Source organism: Lampris incognitus, chromosome 4 (genome assembly GCF_029633865.1).
Source record: "Lampris incognitus isolate fLamInc1 chromosome 4, fLamInc1.hap2, whole genome shotgun sequence".
NCBI classification, from domain to species: domain Eukaryota; kingdom Metazoa; phylum Chordata; class Actinopteri; order Lampriformes; family Lampridae; genus Lampris; species Lampris incognitus.
Genome location: NC_079214.1, coordinates 7,173,729 through 7,197,570, shown reverse-complemented (window position 1 = coordinate 7,197,570; position 23,842 = coordinate 7,173,729). Strand labels below are relative to the sequence as shown.

Below are 23,842 nucleotides of genomic sequence, written 5' to 3'. Positions count from 1 at the left end.
CTTCGGTTTTCGACTTCTCCCTTCGGTTTTCGACTTCTCCCTTCGGTTTTCGGCTTCTCCCTTCGGTTTTCGGCTTCTCCCTTCGGTTTTCGGCTCGTCCCTTCGGTTTTCGACTTCTCCCCTCGGTTTTAGGCTTCTCCCCTCGGTTTTCGGCTTCTCCCTTCGGTTTTCGGCTTCTCCCTTCGGTTTTCGGCTTCTCCCTTCGGTTTTCTGCTTCTCCCTCGGTTTTCGGCTTCTCCCCTCGGTTTTGGACTTTTCCCCTCGGTTTTCGGCTTCTCCCCTCGGTTTTCGGCTTCTCCCTTCGGTTTTCGGCTTCTCCCCTCGGTTTTCGGCTTCTCCCTTCGGTTTTCGGCTTCTCCCTTCGGTTCTCGACTTCTCCCTTCGGTTTTCGACTTCTCCCCTCGGTTTTGGACTTCTCCCTTCGGTTTTCGACTTCTCCCTTCGGTTTTCGGCTTCTCCCTTCGGTTTTCGACTTCTCCCGCGGTTTTCGGCTTCTCCCTTCGGTTTTCGACTTCTCCCTTCGGTTTTCGACTTCTCCCCTCGGTTTTCGGCTTCTCCCCTCGGTTTTCGGCTTCTCCCCTCGGTTTTCGACTTCTCCCTTCGGTTTTTGGCTTCTCCCTTCGGTTTTCGACTTCTCCCTTCGGTTTTCGGCTTCTCCCCTCGGTTTTCGACTTCTCCCTTCGGTTTTCGGCTTCTCCCTTCGGTTTTCCCGCCTCGCCAAATTCGGAATAAGAACAATGGAGCTGTGGTAGATCGACCCCTTATTTTAAACGGCTTTCACTTAATAAACCCGGAATGAACTTGGAACGGGGGGGGGGGGGGTAGGCCCGGCGAGCCTCGCGAGCCAGGCCTGTCAAGTCCCGTCGACCTTCACTGAGACGTCAGCCGAACCGAGGAGCGCCGTTACACTTCCTGTGTCCCTCCGACGTGGACCCTGTGTGAATGTAGTCGTTTCGCTTCCCTACGAAACCTTCCGCCGACTCCGCCGGACATCCCTGGCGTTCGCGCTTTAGAGAAAAGGAGGTAACGACGCTTTCTGACCGACACGTTTAAAAAGACGAAGAAGAAGAAGCTACTTAACGCGCATACTTAACACGACAGACCTGCTTGACGACTTTTGATACAAGGATTAACAGGATGGGACAGTCTGCTTTTTAATGTGTGTGAGCGTCTAAGGATTGTTTACATTTTGTTTACTTAATTTTTATGTTAGTTGATGCGTCATTGCAACACGTTTTTAGTTAAAAAGGAAAAGTTAGTGAAAGAATTGGAACAAACCTCGATGCAGTTTGTCCATCGAAAGCCTCTGGATTCTGTTCGTACCCGTTACTGGTGTAGACCGGGGGCTCTCTGACATCTCCCGCCATCGGCGAAGAATCCCCGTCTCTGGTCTGGACCGTACTTCCTTTGCTATGATTTGAGTAGAACCACTGGATTTGACGTAAGAGTTCAGATGTGTGCGTAACGCTTTCCCTGTAGTCTCTCACTGTTGTCTGAGCTCGGCAGAATGTCCTCAATCCAGGACGGTGGATGTACACATGGAGCCGAGTGTTTGTGACACACCAGTATGGGAATGTACTGATATATACACATACACACACACACACACACAACAAATATATAATATATACAACGACTACGGATGACTAAACTCGCTAGCCCATGGCTAACGGGTCGGACCCTTTAGTCGACTGGTTAACGTAGGCGCCCGTGGTGCGGGAGACGCGGGTTCGCGTCCCGGCTGCGGTGGTTCCCGGCCGCCGACTGAATTCGCTACATTGGTATCAGAACTGGGATGGAGACCGTGAGGCCAGCGGACGCGCGTGCGTCCAGTCCCAGAGGAGTGAGGGAGGTGATACGCTGAAGCGCGGGGACGCGCTTCTCGAAGGAGGGTGGGGGTAGTGTAACGACCGGTGTGGGAGACCCGGGTTCGTATCCCGGTTGCGGCGGTTCCCGGCTAATTTGGTACATGCCACGTCTGACACCAATGTAGCGAATTCAGGAGGGAGGGGGCGCAGCCGGGACGCGAACCCGGGTCTCCTGCACCACGGGCGCCTACGTTAACCAGTCGACTAAAGCAGTGTTTCTCAACCAGGTCCTCAAGGACCCGCTATCCTGCACATTTTCTTTGCAACCCTGAATAGGTACCTGTTTGTAGTTATTCAACCAATCAGCAAGGACATTTGTCAGACGTTGCACACCTTGCATAATTAAGTGCTGCGAGATGATTGGTCGAGTAAGTACAAGCCGGGCTACATATGCAGGGTTACAATGAAAATCTGCAGGATAGGGGGTCCTTGAGGACTGGGTTGGGAAACACTGGACTAAAGGGTCCGACCCGTTAGCCAACGGGCTAGCGAGTCCAGTCGTCTGTGGGCGTTAGACTACTGTATATACAGACCCATGCGGATGCCTTGCAGGGCGCTGGTGTGTTCAGCCGTCGTGGTTTTGCCGCCCTTTCGGAGGCAGACGAGAACGCCTGCATTTAACGCCAGAACGCTTACCTCACGCTCCCCGCTGCGCTTTGCCCACACAGCGGTGAAAGCAGGTTTACGGCACGTCGTGCTTCTGACGCGTCACGCCTGCGTGCACAGCGTCCGTCGACCATTCCTACTACTACTAAACCGCACCCTAAGCGTCTTCACGGTCTTCAGACTGAAAAGGGTTTTTTTTGTTTTCTTCCTGTTGACGTCATCTTGTTGCACTGATGTCGGGGCTCCATATTTAAGGCGCGGTGTCACTGCTGAGTGAGTATAACTCGTTGCTGTCTCGGGAAAACCTATTTATTTTTAACGTATTGGCGGGGACGAGACGTCGCCGCTCGTCCCGTTCGGAAGATTGTCTGTTTTCAACCTGTGAATTTCTAATGAAGCTGTAATATTTATCGTGTTTTACGTGACTTGTGTTTTAAGCGGTGTCACGCTAGCGTGCACCGCCTTGTGTTGCGCTCGGACCGTGGGCTCTGGAGACCGTGCTGTTCACTTCCTGACAGACAAACAAACAAACAAACAAATAAATAAATACTGTCGTACTCACTGCGTGTCCACGATGAAGCGGGACTTCTTCTTCTTATTATTATTATTATTATTATTATCTCTTCTTCTTATCTCTTCTTCTTCTTATCTCTTCTTCATCTTATCTCTTCTTCTTCTTATCTCTTATCTCTTCTTATCTCTTCTTCTTCTTATCTCTTATCTCTTCTTCTTATCTCTTCTTCTTATCTCTTCTTCTTATCTCTTCTTCTTATTATCTCTTCTTATCTCTTATCTCTTCTTCTTATCTCTTCTTATCTCTTCTTCTTATTATCTCTTCTTCTTATCTCTTCTTATTATTATTATCTCTTCTTCTTCTTATCTCTTCTTATTATTATTATTATTATCTGTGTCCAGTCACAGAACAGACCTGTACACATGAAACACTACAACATAACGCAGCAGGTCGTGAACAAACAAGGTTCTGGTTCAACCCACAGGTGACCGCATGCTGCCTCCATCAGCTTCCACTTGGGGTTTGGGCCGTGACGTGACGCTGTGCCACCGACACAACCCAACCGTATATAGTCACGAAATGTATTTGATTAAATTCGTATGTATTTAACGAAAACGTGTGAGACTGTTGACCGACAAGTCTTCCACGACACCTTTTGAGGTGTGTTGATTCAACTGACCAGTAATTCTGATGGTTGTTTGATGGTGGTTGTGACATTTTCAGTCTCCCCGGAGGTTGAAAATGTCACAATGATTGAAAATCTTGGGAGATTTCAGATGGAGGCTTAAGGATCTACGTCCCCCTGGTGAAACTCCTCACTGACAGGTGAAAAGCAGCAGCTGCTGACTCCACATGCATGGGAGGAGGCACGTGGTAGTCTGCAACCCTCCCCGGATCGGCAGAGGAGGTGGAGCAGCGACCGGGACGGCTCAGAAGAGTGGGGTAATTGGCCGGATACAATTGGGGAGAAAAAGGGGGGGAAAATTAAAAAAAATAAGCATGATCTTCTATCTGCAGAAATTAAATCCATTTTTTTCTTCATTTTCTTTCTTCTGAGACATCCTGAGGTGGACTTGCTCTTGTGTTTTTGATCATCTGTTCTGCTGCATGACCCAGTTACACTTCAGCTTCACATCACAGACTGATGACCGGACAATGGGCCTCGCCCAGATAGCAGAACTGCTGTGGCCCGGACCCATCCCACACTCACCCAACACTCTCCGAGCCCACATACCGCGTGGACTGATGGCACTTGGGCGGTCCGCTCCTGTTTGCCAGATCTGGGCCAGAACCAAGCCATAGCAATGCTGCATGTGCCACATATTTGCCAAAGGTGGCCCATATTTGTTTTGTGATATTTGGGCCATATTCACCATTTACCACACGGGCCACTTCAGGGTCACATCCAGATTAAGTGTTGCCGAGAGTACAGCATCTTTGCCAAAAAAGGCCCCCATTTGCTTCACATTTGCAGGCCACTTCAGGCTCACATCCATTGTGTCAGGGCCAGAAGAAGGCCGTCAGTGCTGCATCATTGCCTGAAGCGGCCCACATCCGGACGCTATCTGGGCCTTCATCAGTCCGTACGTACAAATTTGTTCTTGCACACCCATGGAATATGTCAGAGAGCCATGCTGAACTTAGGTAACCCCTGAATTTAGACACCAATTGAATCAATCAACTTTACGGGCCAAGTGGGCCAATGCACATGAGGAATAATGACTCTGGTTCACTGCAGCTTCTAGTACTTGCATACATCACTCACACACAAATAGAAAATAAACAAAAACCAAAAGAATAAAACAAGAAATGGAACAACAGCAGGACACTGGAGGCAAGTGTGTAGCCCAGCAGGTATGTACCGTGTGTCGCTACTATACAGAGTTCTGTTATGGCTGAATAATCAACAACCTATGTCCATATACCATGTGTTTATACACTATATTGCCCATACACGGGGGCGCCCTGGTGGCTCACTTGGTGGAGTGGTACCACGTAAAGCTGAGTCCTTACCGCAGCGGCCTGGGTTCGAATCCAGTCCGGGTCCTTTGGTGCATGTCATCCCCTCTCCCTTTCCTGTCTCTCTCTCGGCTATCACTATCAAATAAAGGCAGAAAATGCTAAAATAAATAAAATCTATATTGCCCATACACTATACCTATATGCTATTTAAATATATATCTATATATATAGATATATATTTCATCACTCATCTAATGCCCCTTTTCCACTGCATGGTACCGGCTCGACTCGACTCGCTTCTGTGTTGTTTTCCATTACCGTAACAGTACCCCCTTAGTGTACCCGCTCCAGTTTTTTTGGAACCTCGACAAAGGTGGTACCAGAAAAGTTACCAAAATGCCGGTACTTTCCAGTAATGGAAAATGAAAAAAGGGCAAGTCGAGTCGAGCCGGTACCATGTAGTGGAAAAGGGGCATTAGTGGCCTCTTCAGTCTGAACTGAACTTCAGTCAGACTGTTATCCCTTTCCTGGTACCACCTTTGTTGAGGTTCTGGAGCGGGTACCAAAATCAGTGCAGACCTCTGATTGGTCATGGTAACAGGAACGACACAGAAGCAAGTCGAGTCAAGCCGGTACCATGTAGTGGAAAAGGGGAATTAGATGAGTGATGAAAAGTTCCTGTCATTAAACGTTGTGTCCAGATGAACTGATCCACCTTCCTGTGATCGTCCTTAAAGGATTGTGGGTCATCAATGTGCCGTTCGTAAATGTGAGATGAGCACTAGCGTTCCTGTTAGTTAGCAGTGGTGTGCGGCTTGCAACTCCCCCATGAATTCCCTTTTTGCCCCGTCTCTTTCTCATTGTGGAATCATGAACGATGACCTCAGCTGAGGCTTGAGAGGCCTGCAGTTCTTTAGACTTCCTGGATGAGTCGTCACTGTGCCCCTGGAGGAACTTTGGTAGGCCGGCCACTTCTGGGAAGGTTCACCACCGTTCCAAGTGTTCTCCAGTTGGAGACAATGGCTTTCACTGTGGTCCGCTGGAGTCCCAGACCCTCGGAAACGGCCTTGAAACCCTTTCCAGACTGATTCATCTCAACAGCTTTTTTCCTCGTCTCTTCTGGAATTTCTTCGGTTGACGGCACAGTTGTGCTGCTTGCTGAGACCTCGTGGCCTACTTCAGACTGGTGGTGAGGTTCTAATGAGTCATGCTTAGATTCAAAAGGGCTGGCAGTGATAAAGCCTTGGTGTGTCTGCTCTAACTGAATCCAATGATCAATTAAATTGGGTTAATTGAGTAACTAAGAGGGCAATTACTTTTTCACTCAGGGTCAGTTGGTGCAAGATCATTTTTTTCCTTAAATGAATAAAACGATCATTTAAAAACAGATTTTTTTTGTCGTTTACTCAGGTTCTCTTCGTCGTATCACATTTTGCACGATGATCTGAAACGATTTAGTAAAACAAATATGCAACAATAGAAAACATCAGGGAGGGGGGCAGAGACTTTTCACAGCACGGTATTATGAATGTGTAGGTGTGCATGTGACGGTGTTCCAACTTGTGTTGAAAATGTAACGGTGTATTAATAACTTTCTCTTCTTTCAATCCCAAAACAATACACCAATTCTTATTATTTCTTAAAAACCTGAAGGGAAAATAATTAAGAGGCATTCAAATCTCGTCCATGTCATTTATTTATGAATCGGTTCTTCCAGGGACTCTTGACTGTGAATGGCCTCCTTAAGGAGGTGTGTTAGAACAGCGGACTCAACCGGCTGCTCGGGTACCAGCAGCGCTGCTGGTTTTCTGTCCTACCACGTGGGTCATTATAGCCTCCCGTTGTTCCAGTTGTTCAGCCCCCGGTCAGGGAGGTTTTACATCTGGAACAACAGCTGAGGTTCTTCTTCACTGCTCTTAGGAGTCTTTACCATCCATCCATCCATTATCCAAGCCGCTCATCCTGCTCTCGGGGTCGCAGGGATGCTGGAGCCTATCCCAGCAGTCACTGGGCAGCAGGTGAGGGGACACCCTGGACAGGCCGCCAGGCCATCACAGGACCGACACACACACATTCACACCTAGGGACAATGTAGTACGGCCGATTCACCTGACCTGCATGTCGTTGGACTGTGGGAGGAAACCCACGCAGACACGGGGAGAACATAGTAAAATACCACCCCTCTGAAATCACTGAAAGTCTATTCTGAGAATGCCACTATAATTTTTCTGATTTCTGGCTTTTTTTTGTTTAATTTCTCCCCCATTGTACTTGGCCAGTTACCCCACTCTTCCGAGCCGTCCCCGTCGCTGCTCCACCCCCTCTGCCGATCCGGGGAGGGCTGCAGACTACCACACGCCTCCTCCCATACACGTGGAGTCACCAACCACTGCTCTTCACCTGACAGTGAGGAGTTTCACAAGGGGACCGTGGGAGGATCACGCTATTCCCTCCAGCTCCCCCCCCCCCCGAACAGGCACCCCGACCGACCAGAGGAGGCGCTAGCCCGGCAACCAGGACACATAACCCACATCCGGCTTCCCACCCGCAGACACGGCCAATTGTGTCTGTAGGGAAACCCGACCAAGCCAGCGGCAACGCGGGGATTCGAACCAGCGATCCCCCGTGTTGGTAGGCATCGGAGTAGACCGCTATGGTTTCTGGCTTTTTGAGTCGGTTTCTCAGGTTCAGAAAAGTGAAACGCTGAGCTGTCCTGCACCCTGTACGGTAAAAACTAGAGACAGCCGTGTTCTGTTTTCTTTGTACAAGAGGGCGTCATTTAATATCCCCTTATCTACCAACACACGATACAGCCAGGACACATGTACACGCTTTCGCTACGAGGCATTATAACCTACTCCTCTGGAGAGGATCCTTTTGTTGTGGTTGTTTTTTTAACAAAACATTTTCGATAACAGTTTCACTTCATAACTGTCAAGGAGATTCCCATGCATTTGAAAAAACAAAACAAAACCAAAAACCGTAACACCCATAATGACAGAGTTCATATACCGTCCAGAGTCCTGTTGGGGCGGGACGCAGCAGCCGGCTCACGTCTCGTGTCCCGGGTGCGTTCAGAGTCCATCTGCCTCCTGCGCGCTGCGCAAACACTCAAGTTCCTCCTGCTCCCTGTGCAGCTGAGCCCATTTGGCCTGCAGCTCGGCCCTCTCCTTCTCCAGCTCCCTCCGCTGTCGGCCCAGCGCCTGGGACTCGTCCTGCTGGGACCTCCTCAGACACTCGATCCGCTCCCGCTCGGAGGCCGCCTCCCGGGCGTTTGCCTTGCGCAGCATCTCCACCAGCTCCCTCTGCTGCTCCAGGGCCAGGGCCTCCTGCCTCTGAGCGCTCCTCAGAGCCTCGATCAGCTCCCGCTCCCTCTCCAGCACGCGCAGCTCCGCATCCGCAACCCACGTGAGCTCAGACGTGTCTGTTGACGACCACAAGTATCGATCCGTGTTAGTCCCGGCATGGAAATGCAACATGGGAGCAAGTTGGGATGCACCGATCTCACTTTTTTTCCGGTTCTGAATAGGAATTTTTTTTAAGTATCGGCCGATACTGAGTACCGAGCCGATCCATTAACTTTACCGCATAGCGCGGATTTCGACAGCTTAGTTTGGGGTCGACGGAAAGAACAACTGAGGCAGAATCAGTTTTCTTTCCACTAGAGAAATAATGCAAAATGTATGTGCAGAAAGTGTGCCGTGAATCAAGCCATTCTCCTTTTATTCATAAGGTGTTACTCATGGCTTTTGGATTTTAGTCTTGGGTAAAATCTCCAATGCCAATACTCCATCTTAGCCCGGTATCGACCCGATATCCGACACCAGGACCTGACTCTGTATCGGTGCATCCCAAGAAGAATCAAGTAAAAGTGAACACATTCAGGTACTTTAACAGAAGAGTGGATGAATGCTGTACAGTGGGTGTGTTTTTGAGATGAAGGCCTGTTCGGACTTCTTGAAAACAGGAAGGATGAATCAGCCTGTGCAGAAATTAAAGAAAAGTCTCATGAAAGTCGCAGAATCACACAAATATGGGAAAGCTGAGTGGTCAGAGTGACCACCTGAAGTACGCAGTACTGTCCCCATTTCAACTGAAATATTCAGTTTTCTAGCTTTTATACCAGGACAGGACTACAGGAAACTCGGTTTTTTCAGTGTTGGAGCATGTTAAGGAAGAAATGGAAACGGATGATCCGCTGTGGCGGCCCCTAACGGGAGCAGCTGAAAGTAGTAGTAGTAGAGAGCATGTTAAGGAATAACATTTCAATAACCCGTTATGAAAGTGTCAAAGGTCAATGATGTGGAAAAACCTTACTTTACCTTTACCAAGGCAAATCAGTCAAGATTCCCAATCTCAACTTTTCCTCATATATTATCGTAATTTTAGGGCATCCTAATGTAAGAAAACTCATTCAGAAACACATCTTGATGCATACTCAATAATCTACTACTACTACTACTACTGCTACTTTCGGCTGCTGTCGTTAGGGGGCGCCACAGCAGATCATCCATTTCCATCTCTTCCTGTCCTCTGCATCTTCCTCTGTCACACCAGCCACCTGCATGTCCTCCCTCACCACATCCATAAACCTCCTCTTTGGCCTTCCTCTTCTCCTCTTCCCTGGCAGCTCCATATTCAGCATCCTTCTCCCAGTATACCCAGCATCTCTCCTCCACACATGTCCAAACCACCTCAATCTTGTCTCTCTTGCTTTGTCTCCAAGCCGTCCAACCTGAGCTGTCCCTCTAATATACTCCTTCCTAATCCTGTCCTTCTCCGTCACTCCCAATGAAAATCTTATCATCTTCACCTCTGCCACCTCCAGCTCCTCCTCCTGTCTCTTCATCAGTGCCACTGTCTCCAAACCATACAACAGAGCTGGTCTCACTACCATCTTGTAAACCTTCCCTTTAACTCTTGCTGGTACCCTTCTGTCACAAATCACTCCTGACACTCTTCTCCACCCACTCCACCCTGCCTGCACTCTCTTCTCCGCCTCTCTTCTTCACTCCCCGTTACTTTGGACAGTTGAACCCAAGTATTTAAACTCATACGCCTTCGTCCCCTCTACTCCTTGCATCCTGACCATGCCACGGTCCTCCATCTCATTCACACATAGGTATTCCGTCTTGCTCCTACTGACTTTCATTCCTCTTCCCTCCAGTGCATACCTCCACCTCTCCAGGCTCTCCTCAACCTGCACCCTACTCTCCCTACAGATCACAATGTCATCCGCAAACATCATAGTCCATGGAAACTACTGCCTGATCTGGTCTGTCAACCTGTCCCCTTTCTTGTTTGTAATGGGGATGGACATACAACATCTTGGTAAGACAATCACACAAGGTTGAACCAGTTCACCTGGACTCAACGTTTATTGACAGAAACGTTTCATCATCATCTAAGTGACCTCTTCAGTCTCAACTGACTGCAGGTGTCCCCACCCTTATAAACAATACAGTGGCAGTAAGACCGAAACCAACGACCAGTTTCATATGCAAATATGGGCATGACTGTTAACTACAGCATTGTAAGATGGCGACAGATTTACACATCCTTGATAGGGAGGAATGCTGGTTTGAACGGGGCGTCAAAGAGGCCATCAATGTTAAGAGGGAACGACCATCCCTGAACCGGGTGGGGTGGGGTGGGGGGCTAAGGGTACATCTGTCGCCATCTTACAATGCTGTGATTGCAAACATTCCCAAACTCTCTGTGAATCGTACACATGGCCATTGAAACTCTAGTTCATGATCACGGTAATTTGCATATGAAACCAACCGTTTTTGGTCGTTATGCCACTGTATTGTGTGCAAGGGTGGGCACACCTGCAGTCAGTTGAGACTGAAGAGGTCACTTATAGATGAGTGATGAGACGTTTCGGTCAATAAACGTCGTGTCCTGATGAACTGATTCACCTTTCTCTGACTGATCCTTCAGATACTGTGCTTAAGGTTTCGCATTTTTAAGTAACAGGACGTTACTGGGACATTTTCCAATATGATCCGTGGACCAAAATTGGGTAAATTTCCTCATCAGACCCAGTCTCGGTGAAATACTCCGCTAATCTTTTTCAGGTAAAAGGAACTGATTTGCTTTCCATTTTCCATTTTCGATCCTGACTAGGGATGGGATAATATGAACTTTTCATGTCACGATTATCCTGGCCAAAATATTGGCGATTCACGATATCGTCCTGACTGGAGACAAAGCAAGAGAGGCAAGACTGAGATGGCGTGGACATGTGTGGAGGAGAGATGCTGGGTATACTGGGAGAAGGATGCTGAATATGGAGCTGCCAGGGAAGAGGAGAAGAGGAAGGCCAAAGAGGAGGTTTATGGATGTGGAGAGGGAGGACATGCAGGTGGCTGGTGTGACAGAGGACGGGAAGAGATGGAAACGGAAGATCCGCTGTGGCGCCCCCTAATGAAGCAGTCAAAAGAACAAGGCAATATCATCCCGATAATCATCAAAATGTGCTTAAAACTCTTAAAACATAGTGGAACCAGTTTACCTTACATTTCGTTAAGAGACAGATATTGTTATTGCATCACAGATACGACCCACATCTTTCTGGCTGGATCGGCCAGCGGGGTCAGCCCTGCAGACGCAAATGTCCCTGACTGACTGAGTGATCAGTTTTAACACGATTGGGCCGTTGGATCAGGTGACCAACAACGGTTCCAACTAGCGGCGGCCAATGACGTCGCTGAAGTTAGATGGCTGGTCAGCCGGCCGACGACGTCACTGGTAAACAAGGGGGGGGTGGAAGTTTCCCTACTGGCCGTGAATCAGCGCAGCAGTTCGCACGCAAACAAACCTAACACTGCTGCTCGTGGACACTACTGAGACACCTCACTGCAAAAGAAGTCCAAGTCACTAACATCAGCGCTAATAGCCACATGCAATTAGTGAAAATCATTAGCGTCTTCGAAGAGCTGGTGGTAACCTGAAGTGCATTTATAAGGGGTGTCACGCCCAGACTCTCCAGTGATCATGGCAGCAGTGACTGTAGCCAGGTAATTATCCATCCATCCATCCATCCATCCATTATCCAAACCGCTGATCCTGCTCTCAGGGTCGCGGGGATGCTGGAGCCTATCCCAGCAGTCACTGGGCGGCAGGCGGGGAGACACCCTGGACAGGCCGCCAGGCCATCACATACATTCATACCTAGGGACAATGTAGTACGGCCGAGTCACCTGACCTACATGTCTTTGGACTGTGGGAGGAAACCCACGCAGACACGGGGAGAACATGCAAACTCCACACAGAGGACGACCCCCCAAGGCTGGACTGACTACCCCGGGGCTCGAACCCAGCACCTCCTTGCTGTGAGGCGACCGCGCTAACCTCAAAAGTGGGACATCGCCTGATATTTATGTTCCACAGTTGAGACGTTTTGCAGTTGGACTTTGTGGCATATTTAGCCGAGTCGTGTCAGCCTTTAAGCTCTGTAGCAGTCGTGACGATCTGAAGTTAACGTCATTTCTCGTACGCCCGATAACCTGCTCACCTGACGTGGTTCAGAGTTCCAGTTACTTTAAAGCTCCCGTTAGTGCTCGCATGCAGTCGAACAAGGAAGGTAAAAAGGATACTTATCCTGTCAGAGAAACACCGTGACACTATCGGAAGAGCTTAAAAGACTGCTCCACCCAGGACTTGCCTGTCAGGCTCCATTGTGAAATATGTATTGCATTTTATCTGGTAGGCGCTTTTTAGGAAATCTGCCAGCTGATGACAAACAGAGAAACCCAATAGTTTCTCTGACCACAACTCATTCACAAATGTAAACTGCCAGAACGATCAGCATTTTCTGACCAACCGAAGCGAACGAGCACACGTAGAACATGTGCCCACAATGCCTTGCTCTACCTGAGGATTCCTTTTTAGCCATTGAGGTCTTTGGTGATTTAGACAAGTCGTCTTTTTCGGGGGAATGCTGTATCGTGTTGGATGGCAGTTTTTTGATGATGCCCCCGAGCTGAGCGAAAGCCTGCGGGTGTTTCTTGGACAGGTGGCGGTGCAGGTTGCTGGTGCTGCTGTGGTGGTGGATCTTCTTCATGCAAATCAAGCACAAGGCACACTTCTGGTCGTCCAGACGCTCGTAGTGCATCCAGATGGAGCTCCGCGCACGCGTCGACGGAGCGACGTCATCTCGGGCCTCCTGCGGACTTTGCTTCACCTCGTCTTCCTCCACGGGGCTCAAGAGGCCGTTAATGGCGTAGGTGATTTCAGCCTCGTTCACCGCCGCGATGGCCCCGGAATCATCCTCCATGGCTACCTCCACTAATTCAACGAGAAAAAGAGATTAGAGCTTTTAAGGTGATTGGGCTTTGTTACGTCATCACACGAATAAACATGAATAGACATGGTGAGTAACGTGAATAAACATGAATAAATTAGGTGAATAACGTGAATAAACATAGCCTCTCCTGCGTTTTGTTGTCAGCTATGTGGCGGGGCTCAGGAGAGGGGACAGCGGATGAGAGGAGACGACAACTACACTTGTTACCTTACTTAAGTGCAACAAAAGCTTCGTGAGTAACAGTAATTTCCGCCCCGTCAAGAGTGATTTGTGACGCAACGACATAAATGACAGCGCATAATATGAAAGGATAGACGTTTTTCTTTCGTCACACGATATCGCACAGCTCTACGTCATATATGTATTCATGAAGTCCTGACCCCGAGACTAAGTCGGCCTGGAAAAATCTGCCAAATTGCAAGACCCCCATAATAGGACCCATGTCCCATCCATTCCCCGATGTATCTAACTTGAATCACAAAGCCACGTTAGATTTGAGCTGAACCCATGTGCTGCGTTTATCCGCTGTTCATGCAGAAAATCCCGCCCATCACTGAGCGTACGAAGAAGACCCTCCATCTAGCTCGCCATCAAACGGTTCGCCATTTGTTTCTGCATTTGGTAGGTTGATACACCTGCACTAACCAGTGGTGTTTCCTCCCGGAGGCCGAGGGAAGCCCGCCCCCCCCCCCCTGTTGTGTTTTTTCAGACTGTAGTTGTCATTTTAATAAAAACACTTCAGCAGTTTCAGTAATTCTGCTGCCCTGCTCCGGGGAGGGCTGCAGACTACCACGTCTCCTCCGATACATGTGGAGTCGCCCGGCGGTACCAAGGGGATTCGATCCAGCGATCCCCCTGTTGGTGGGGGATCTACCAGAGGGGCGTAGCGCGTGGGAGAGGACCACGCTACCCCCCCCCCGAACAGGTGCCCCGACTGACCAGAGGGGGCGCTAGTGCAGCGACCAGGACAGCCTCCGGCTTGGTCGAATACAACTGGGGAGGAAAAAAATGGGGGGGGGGGGTAAGTAAGACTGACGGTAGATCCACCAATAAAACTAGAGCTGAGTACAGAGAGGGGGGGAAGGGGGGGGATTCGGACTTCCAATGAAGACAATTATGTCCGCACTAAGTGGCTAGCTGGTAGAGCCTCCCTCCCCAAACAGGGTGAGTGAAAGCCCCCCCCTTTCTCTCTCTCACCCCGTTTACACTTGGTTTTAAAATGCGTTTTTTTTTGCGATCGGATCACAAGTGGATACAAGTGTAAACCACCACCAAACCGTTTTGGGAACCGGTTATTCAAACCACGTGCCGAGGTGGTCTGGGGACGCATGTGACCACGCGTCTTCTGTAGCGTAAACGCTGATGAGACCCCAACAATGACGTAACAGGAAACACGTCATCGGTGCAGGATGTGGTGGTTGTGTTGGTAACAGCGCGCCAACTTTCGGAAAAAATGGAGAGAGAGGAGAGAGGAGAGGGTGTAGGTGGTCGGAGTACAAGTGAAAGGAGACGCCTGACCTCCATTTGGGCAGAAGAACCGGACCTGTCAGTCTCAGCAGCTGGAATAGTCCGGACATGTATATTAGTGCATCTTCAAACGTTAGCTGTTGTTTTCAGACAGTCGGCAAGTCTGGCGCTTGACCGAGGCCCGTTGACCATGTAGCGGAAGTGACGTAACAGTAACGAAATCTTCTTCTTCTTTTGAGTAACGAAATCGGATCACAAGGGGTCAGCCAGCAGGACGCATTTGGAGACCCAAGATCGACTCGGGTGTAAACGGCGACGCGTCTCTCTGTCCACTTGGGACCCGATCGCCCACAAACGCGTTTTAAATCCGGGTGTTTGTGACGTCAACGTAAAACCTGAAACGCCATCTCATTGGGTTTGGGAATGAATGCTTCCTATATTCATTATGGAAGCTGTACCGCGCGTCAGAGTAACTGGACAATATTGTACAGCCCAGTGCTTCTCAACCCGGTCCCCGAGGACCCCCCCTATCCTGCAGGTTTTCATTGTAGCCCTGCATAGTTAGTAGCCCTGCTTGTACTTACTCGACCAATCATCTCGCAGCACTTAATTATGCAAGGTGTGCAACGTCTGGCAAAATTCATTGCTGATTGGTTGAATACGAACAGGTACCTATTCAGGGTTGCAAAGAAAATCTGCAGGATCGGGGTTCCTCAAGGACTGGGTTGAGAAACACTGTATATGTTGTACAGCAAGAAAGTGGATAACAAGTAGTGTGTGCAAGTCCTGCCTGTGTCAAGTGATACCGGGCGCTCTACACTACCTCCTCGGGTTACGTGACGTTGGCTGTTAAAGCGGCCACGTACTTGTCAGTTGAGACGCCGCCCTCCCCCGAATAAATACATAGATAAGAGGTCTCGCCTGACCAGAGGTGGGAAAACCCCGGTCCGGAAAGTAAAAACCCTAACCGTGTCTTTACTCTATCCATGTGTTAAACCAGCTGATTTGGGGGAAACTAGTCAGTGCAATCTGATGGTTTAGTACATGGGTGGAGCAAAGACACGGTTAGGGTTTTTTTTTTACTTTCTGGACCGGGTTTTCCCACCTCTGCTCGCCTCACTCTCTCGACTTCCTCAAAATAATCCCCACGCCACGCCGCTGGGAAATGACAGAAACGCGTCCCCCCCCCCCCCTAAGAGCTGAGCACCGCAGCCTCCGCGTCTGCGAACCTTCAGCAAACCAAGCCACCAAGTACGCGAGTAATGACTAAAGGTGCCGGGAGGCGGCGGCGGGGGGAGGGGGGGCTGGTCCGTACCGGAGCAGTACTGGTCCCCGTTGGTCACAATGTGTTGTTGTCGTTCATCGTTTGGGTTCTGGCCGGGCTGCTGGTTCTGGCCGTCCTCCATGCTGTTGAACTCGGCGGGGTGCTTGGCGCGCAGATGCCTCAGCAGGTTTGTGGTGTGTCCGTAGTGGTAGACGGACACCTTGCAGAGGAGACACTGTAGTTCCTTCTCGTTGACGACTTTGAAAAATTTCCAAACGACACTTCGTCTCCGGGGCGCCATTTTCTCCCGTGCGAAAGGCTGCGTTCTGGCGAGTCACGTGCCCGCCCGTGGCAGTCTGGTGTTTGTAGTTCTCTTCGTTGGAGGAAGCCAATAGACCGCTGCACTTCCGCGTTCGAACGTTAGAGCGAGGGGGGCGCTAGAGGGGGATAGAAGCCGGCAAGTTTGAACACGGTTTAAATGGCCAACTATGGCGCTACGGTGGCTGCTGCGGACAAGAACCGACATTTGCGAAAAATGCGCAGTATCGGTGGTGGCCGGCGTCCTTTCAAGGGACAGTAGTCCGGGTGCATGGGGTCCTTTGCATGACACCCTGAAATGATAAAAGGCAAACATTAAATCACACATCATGACCTAGAGCAGCCATGGGGGAAAAGACACAGGAACTAGGCTACATTTTCAACAAATGTTTGCATTTTATTTAATTATTACTGGATTCCACATGACTGCACACAATGATGCATGATACACTACTGCAACCGGTTATTTTCTTGCCAGGTGCGGGATTCGATACGAGGTGTATTGCACCACAAGGCGACATCACTAACCGCTCGGCTAAAGGGTCAGACCCGTTAGCCTTATTAGTAGTTTACACTGCTCAATATGGATGACAATGATAACGTGATAACAATGTTTGCATTTTAACTGGGTAGGGGAGACCGGGGTAGTTACCCCTTGTTTCTAGGAAAGATAAACAAAATTGAGCACGCGACCAAATATTCAGGGGGGGAGGGACCATTTTATGATTTTTAATGGATAAAAATACATGTGGGTTTGGAGAATGTGATCCCATTCAGACAGGTTTAGCTCACCGTGGAATTCCACATAGCCACCGGCTGGACCTGCGCCAGACCAAACTGGTCAGGATCCCAAAGTTGTCCATCCTTGTCTTTCCTTCTGGTTGCCTGGAGCCATTTCAATCGCTTTTCTCCCTCCTTCTGCCCTTTAGGCAATACAAAAAGACGAGTATTTGGGTTGTTTTTCTTGTGAACAGTACAGTCCACCACACAGCAACTTTTGGGCATCGTAGTGTAACCGGTAATTTTCTTGCCCGGTGCGGGATTCGAAACGGGATGTACTGCACCACCAGGCGACATCACTAACCGCTCAGCTAAAGGGTCAGACCAGTTAGCTAGAGGCTAAAGGGTCAGACCCGTTAGCTAGGGGCTAACGTGTCTTATTACTAGCTTACAGTAGCTACGGCTAGGCTGCGTATCTAATACAGTGCGGCTTGGCGGCTTGGGTTTGCTAGCCCCCTCTCCTGGCGTCCTGTTGTCAAGGTACCCGGAAGTGTTCCGGTGGTCTATCTTCCTCTCCTGGCGTCCTGTTGTCAAGGTACCCGGAAGTGTTCCGGTGGTCTATCCCCCTCTCCTGGCGTCCTGTTGTCAAGGTACCCGGAAGTGTTCCGGTGGTCTATCAACCGGAAAAGCAGTCAGACGTCTAGAATGAATATATTAGATTAAAAACAGCAAAGCAAAGATAACATTAGACTGTTGTGAGTTTAAGTATTAAAATGTATTTGGTTATGTATTTTTTGTACCCCTTGTATTGTGGTTTCAGTCTGTTTTATGGGCGGTTCTTCAATTAAGGGAGTTTTTCTGTCCACAGGGTAGATTTTCAAGAAAGAAAAATAAAATTAAAAAAACCCATTGTGTTTGTTAGAGTTAGGTTGGGCTAGTGTAAACTACTAATAAGACACGTTAGCCCCTAGCTAACGGGTCCGACCCTTTAGCCCCTAGCTAACGGGTCCGACCCTTTAGCCGAGCGGTTAGTGATGTCGCCTTGTGGTGCAGTACACCTCGTATCGAATCCCGCACCGGGCAAGAAAATAACCGGTGACACAAGCTATGAAAAAATATTTGTGTCTCATTGGTGACATTTTAATACTTTTTCAGTATGTTGAAAATTCAGATGTGCCAGAATTTCGCTGTTTTGGGCTTGTCCCCAACCCAGACTTTTTAACTTCCCCTGTATAATAAAGTAACGAAAACTGTTAAATTCATTAAAGGTTAATCTGCATTTTCTGATAACAATTTCAAAAGACATATTTCAAATTCATACGGTTTATATTTGTGCAATTTGCACATTTGTATAGTTAAATATCGCTGGCCCTCATACATCTGTCATTACGTCACACCGAACATTTTAGAGCAGTGTTTCTCAACCCAGTCCTCAAGGACCCCTATCCTGCAGATTTTCTTTGCAACCCTGAATAGGTACCTGTTTGTAGCTATTCAACCAATCAGCAATGAATGTCTGAGTTTGCACACCTTGCATAATTAAGTGCTAGGAGATGACTGGTTGAGTAAGTACAAGCAGGGCTACCTATGCAGGGTTACAATGAAAATCTGCAGGATAGGGGTTCCTCGAGGACTGGGTTGGGAAACACTGTTTTAGAGCGATAACGTTTTTTCAAACAATAACAATATGGTTGCCATGGAGACGAGAAGTGCCAGAGGCGCATGAGCAGTCATGGCAGAAGCGTGACTTTTTCCATGTCCACAAATGTAATGTGAAGGTTTATATGTCCTGATCTGACAGGATGGTTCTTACAAGTCATGACCAAACACGTTACTAGCTGAGTATTTTAGCTCAGAAATAATAAATTTCACTTTATTCACGCGTATTCATTGTACATTGTATGCTAGCTAACACGTTAGCTTAGCAAGTCTAAGACTTAGCAAACTTTTCCTGCAAAATGTGGGCATTGTCATGACCATCACGTGTCATACATCACATTTTGCTGTTACAACTTTGAAAAAAAAGCATCATAACATCAGACTTATTTTGTAGGACGATCAAAGCTAGGCTAAGATATTTGTTCCAGACCACTTCATAGAGCTTTTGAAAAAAAAAAAAAAAGATTTTAAGAAATTTATTTTTTTCAAAATTTCAAAAGCCAAAAGTGCCCCAAATTGAAGAATCACCCTTATGTTGAAACTTTGTGTAATATTACTTTTAAATAAACCTCCTCGTGGAGCCTTTTTTCATGTAGGCACAAGCAGACAGCATAGCTCACAATTTGTGGGGAAGATGCAAATAACAAGGATGAGAATGGGTCATTATGGATTAAATAATACATTTCTAATTGTTAAGAAACACCCCAGTGGTCTGATATGGTTATTGGCAGCAGGCTGAAATGGTGGAATGATGGGATTGATGGTGCGTTCATAATGTAGAGAAGGCAAAGAGACAGCTTTAGGGAGTCATTAAGCGGTAAAGGTGTACAATGAACTTTATAAAAGACGGGAAAACTCATCAGAGAATGTGTGCAGTAATTTCTTATTTCGTTTCTTAAATTCAACAGGTTTCATACACAGGATTTGGTTTTTGATATTTCATTTTATCTTATTTAATTTCCTTATTTTTTATTTTTTTATTTTTTTTACACTGCAGTCATCAGCCACCAAACAGGACAGGAACAGACTACAATGGACAGTCAGGTCTGCAGAAAAGATGATCGGTTCTGACCTGCCCACCATCCAGGACCTGTACACCTGCAAAGTCAGGAAATGGACAAGGAAAATCACTGCAGACCCCTCTATTATGTTTAAACATGAAGTTTTTCTGTTCTCTTTACTGACCTCTGCCAAACATTCTCACCACGCATGTGCACACCCCCAAAAACCCTAGCAGTTGTCACCATAACAACCTACACTAGTGTGTACACAACATCCCCGCCCCCCAAAACAGCACAGAACTTGTGCACAACCGAATCTCCACCGGGACTGCTGGACAACTATAAGTAGAATGCCCTTGAGGCCTAAGCATTGAACTCTGTGACACAGTCCTTTAAGCAAGCAGGGCAGGCCCTTGCTCGTACTGGTTAGCCCTCCTCAACCCCTGGTTGTGGCGGAAACACCCAGAATTTTGCCCGGAGCATGGCCCAGCACTGAGTCTGACTGGAGGCCAGGAGGAAATTGAGGAGGCTGCAGGTCAGGTGCCGGTTGTGGTTGCTGAGGTTCTGGTGGCTGTAGGGCCTGAGGAGTAGCCATAGTTTTCACGTGACGTCACATTCATATTCGAACGCCCACCTGGCAGGCAAAACACTTCCCAAACGGCAGCATTATTGACCCATCCAGAACGAAAATACATATAACTGCCTGTACTTTTGTAAGCTTTCATCCTAGCAGCAGTGTAAGCAGAGGGATTCTCCACAAGATACATGTAAACATCGCCAAATTGGACCTCTGGCAGGGACTTCGCTGTTTTTAGAGACTGAAATACAGCAGCGGGTGCTATATATGGATCACAAGTGCCCAAAACTTGTAGTTTATTAATATATCTTTGTTTTTCGTAAGGTGACCCAAATAGTCGTTGCTTGGAACAGCTGGAAAATTGACAGGTCTGTGCTGCTGCTCTACGGAGTTTCCACTGTTGGCCGCCATGCTGGAACTTTGTTTTGCCCGCCACTGTCACATGACTGAAAACTATGGATGAGGGGCCCCCTGTGGCTCTTTAAGTGCTGGCACCAGTGGAGGAGAGACTGGTGGTGGTGGGACCACCGCTCCCTCCCATGTTTTTTTTTTCTCCATTTTCCTCAGTCTTTTGGCATGCCAGTGAGATCCATCACTAAGCATGAATGTGGCTGGTCCCAGCTGACAGAAAACCTGGAGGTGCTGGGTCCAGTGTGATACCATATTGTTGGCCCGATGAGGCCTACAGGCTCGAACCAGTCACCCAACCGGATAGCAGTGCCCTTGACCCTGTGTTTCCGGTCGAAATACTCCTACATCTGATGCTGGCATCTGTTTACGGAGGCTTCAGCCCGTGCCTGGGGGCTGCCCGCTGCAGGTGCTGCCATGTCTTGAGTCTCTCCAGTGGCAGTTCCATTTCCCGACCCAGCATGAGATGTGCTGGAGAGGTTGCAGTTGTGACATGCTGGCTGGCCCTGTAGTGCATCAGCGTTTGATTGAGTACTGTCTGAAACGCACACCCCTGAGCCAGATGTGGTCAGATGCTGCTTCTTTTTTTTTTTGTTGATTTTTTTTGGGGGGCATTTTCGGCCTTTATTGGATAGTGATAGAGACAGGAAAGGCAGGGGAGAGAGAGGGGTAACATTCAGCTAAGGGCCCGGGCCGGATTTGAACCCAGGCTGCCGCAGTAAGGACTCGGCCGTATATGTGGTACCCGCTGTACCACATGAGCCACCGGGGCACCCTTGCCGTTCTTCAAGCTCTGATTGAACCGCTCGACGCCTCCATTTGCTTGTGGATTGTAGTACGCCGTGCAGATGTGTTGTATTCGTCTATCCTTGAGGAACAGACAAACTGGGGCCCGTTACCTGTGGTGATGGCACGAGGCCTTCCCCAATGTGCAAACAGGGCATCCAGGATGTCTGTGATAGACTGCATTGTGACGGTCCCAGCCGGAACCACTTCAGGCCATTTCAAATGGAGGTCATATAGCACCACCAGAAAGCGCTGATGATAGGGAATTCCACGGCCGTGGATCTCCCCACAGATGTCGAGCTGGAGATGTTCCTATGGGTTTGACGGCCATGGGACTGGTTGCAGAGGGGTTGACGCCAGAGCTCCGGTTTTCCTGCTGAGGAGGCATGGCGCCCAGTCTCTGACAAGTGCTTCGGTGTCGCGGTTAATGCCTGGCCACCAGACGAGGTCTCTGCACTGCTGGTTTAGCTTAATGATGCCCAGGCGCCCCTCATGTGCCATTCATTGCACGCATGCACGCAGGCCCCCAGGCACCACAGTGCAAAGGCCCCTGGAGACACAGACATTGCCCCAGCATGAGAGTCCATCACTCACCCTAGCAAATGGAATGAGCTCCTCAGGAACCTTCGCTGGCCATCCAGAGCGTATATATGTGCGTAATGTGGTCAGTTTTGGTCCATGCTCTTATTACTGTTGTAGCTCCTCCAATGACACTGCTGGCTGTAGGGGTGTGTGAAGCATCTGGATGAGTTCAGGTTCTGTGTCGTCACCTGGGGAGAACGATCAGTGTGGAGGCATCGATAGTATGTGAGAGTAGGTCGGCGACCACATTGTCCCTCCCAGGGGTAAATTTCAGCTCATAATCAATCATATTTATGGCCAGAGCCCGATGCTGTCACCAATACGTTCAGGGCCTGATGGTCCATTTGGAGGACAAAATGCCATCCGTAGAGGTAGAGGTGCCACCTCTCAAAGGCCCAAACACAGGCGACTGCCTCATGCTCACCTACAGAGTAGCATTCTTCTGCTGGTGTTAAGGCCCTGGAAGCAAAGGCTACAGGCCTCTCCACCCCGTCCTGTACCTGTGACAGGACTGCTCCAATCGCATGAGCTGAGACACCACGGTCATGATAGTCGGGCTGGATTGAAGTGGGCCAAAACTGGGGGCGTTGTGAGCCGGGCTTTCAGTGTGTGCATGGCCTCTGAACATGCTGTGGTCCAGTTCCATGACTCCTCTTTCTTAAGCAGCTGGCGGAGTGGTGCAGTGCTCTGTGAGTAGTGGGGCAGGGGACGGAGGTAGTAGGCCGCCATGCCTAAAACAAAGGCCACCTATGCGGCTGAGGTTGGCTCCGGGATCCTTTGGATGGCTTCGATGTTCGACTGCAGAAGAGCAATCCCCCTGGCTGAGAAGCAGAACCCCACAAAGTCTATGGCCGGGGCTGCAAAGCAGCACTTTCCCTCATTCAATGTCAGGTTATTCTCCAGAAGGGCTTGGGCCACCCCCTGGAGGCACTTGTTGTTGTGGCTCGATGTCTCCTGCGGTGCGGGCGATACGGGTTCGCTTCCCGGCCGCGGCAGTTCCTGTGGTTGCGTTGTCCCCCGAATACATTACAATATCTGTCTCAGCACTCCTTGCACTCTTCACTTCTTTTCACTATTTGTACCCTGTTTACAGATTTCAGAAAAGGTTTCCCCTATATATATAGCCATTCCCTGTATATAGTATTGAAGACTGTTGTGTTGTTATTCTGTGTAAATACTTTGCAGGCCACTAAACCGGGATCAAATTCCTTGGATGTGCAAACATATTTGGCCGGTAAAGACGATTCTGGTTCTGATTCTGATTGATTTCTGTTGTATGCGTTCTAATGTTGCGGCGCAGTGGTTAGCGCGGTCGCCTCACAGCAAGAAGGTCCTGGGTTCGAGTCCCGGGGTAGTCCAACCTTGGGGGGGGGGGGGGTCGTCCCGGGTCTTCCTCTGTGTGGAGTTTGCATGTTCTCCCCGTGTCTGTGTGGGTTTCCTCCGGGGGCTCCGGTTTCCTCCCACAGTCCAAAGACATGTAGGTCAGGTGAATGGGCCGTACTGAATCGTCCCTGGGTATGAATGGGTGTGTGTGTGTGTGTGTGTGAGAGAGAGAGAGAGAGAGAGAGAGAGAGAGAGAGAGAGAGAGAGAGAGAGAGAGAGAGAGAGAGAGAGAGAGTGTCTGGCGGCCTGTCCAGGGCGTCTCCCCCCTGTGAGAGAGAGAGAGAGAGAGAGAGAGAGAGAGAGAGAGAGAGAGAGAGAGAGAGAGAGAGAGAGAGAGAGAGAGAGTGTGAGTGTCTGGCGGCCTGTCCAGGGCGTCTCCCCCCTGTGAGAGAGAGAGAGAGAGAGAGAGAGAGAGA

The 23,842-nt window shown here is 49.1% G+C and overlaps 1 protein-coding gene across 1 annotated transcript; it reads right to left on the bottom strand.

The window, feature by feature from the left end:
• Positions 1-7,090: 7,090 nt before the first annotated feature.
• LOC130111651 (uncharacterized) lies at positions 7,091-16,309 on the bottom strand. The gene is made up of 3 exons (XM_056278896.1): positions 16,044-16,309; positions 12,829-13,242; positions 7,091-8,374 (listed from the first exon to the last, which is right to left on the bottom strand). Exons 1-3 carry the CDS (start codon positions 16,291-16,293, stop codon positions 8,025-8,027), a joined length of 1,014 nt encoding a protein of 337 aa, XP_056134871.1. The 5' UTR covers positions 16,294-16,309; the 3' UTR covers positions 7,091-8,024.
• Positions 16,310-23,842: the final 7,533 nt, after the last annotated feature.

Bases quoted from the DNA above. Each gene is read 5' to 3' on its own strand.
- LOC130111651 (XM_056278896.1), bottom strand. From the start codon at position 16,293: ATGGCGCCCCGGAGACGAAGTGTCGTTTGGAAATTTTTCAAAGTCGTC. The intron at 13,243-16,043 runs GTACGGACCAGC...TCGTTGAATTAG, and splicing joins CGGGGACCAGTACTGCTCCG to TGGAGGTAGCCATGGAGGAT. The intron at 8,375-12,828 runs GTAGAGCAAGGC...GGTCGTCAACAG, and splicing joins GGCTAAAAAGGAATCCTCAG to ACACGTCTGAGCTCACGTGG.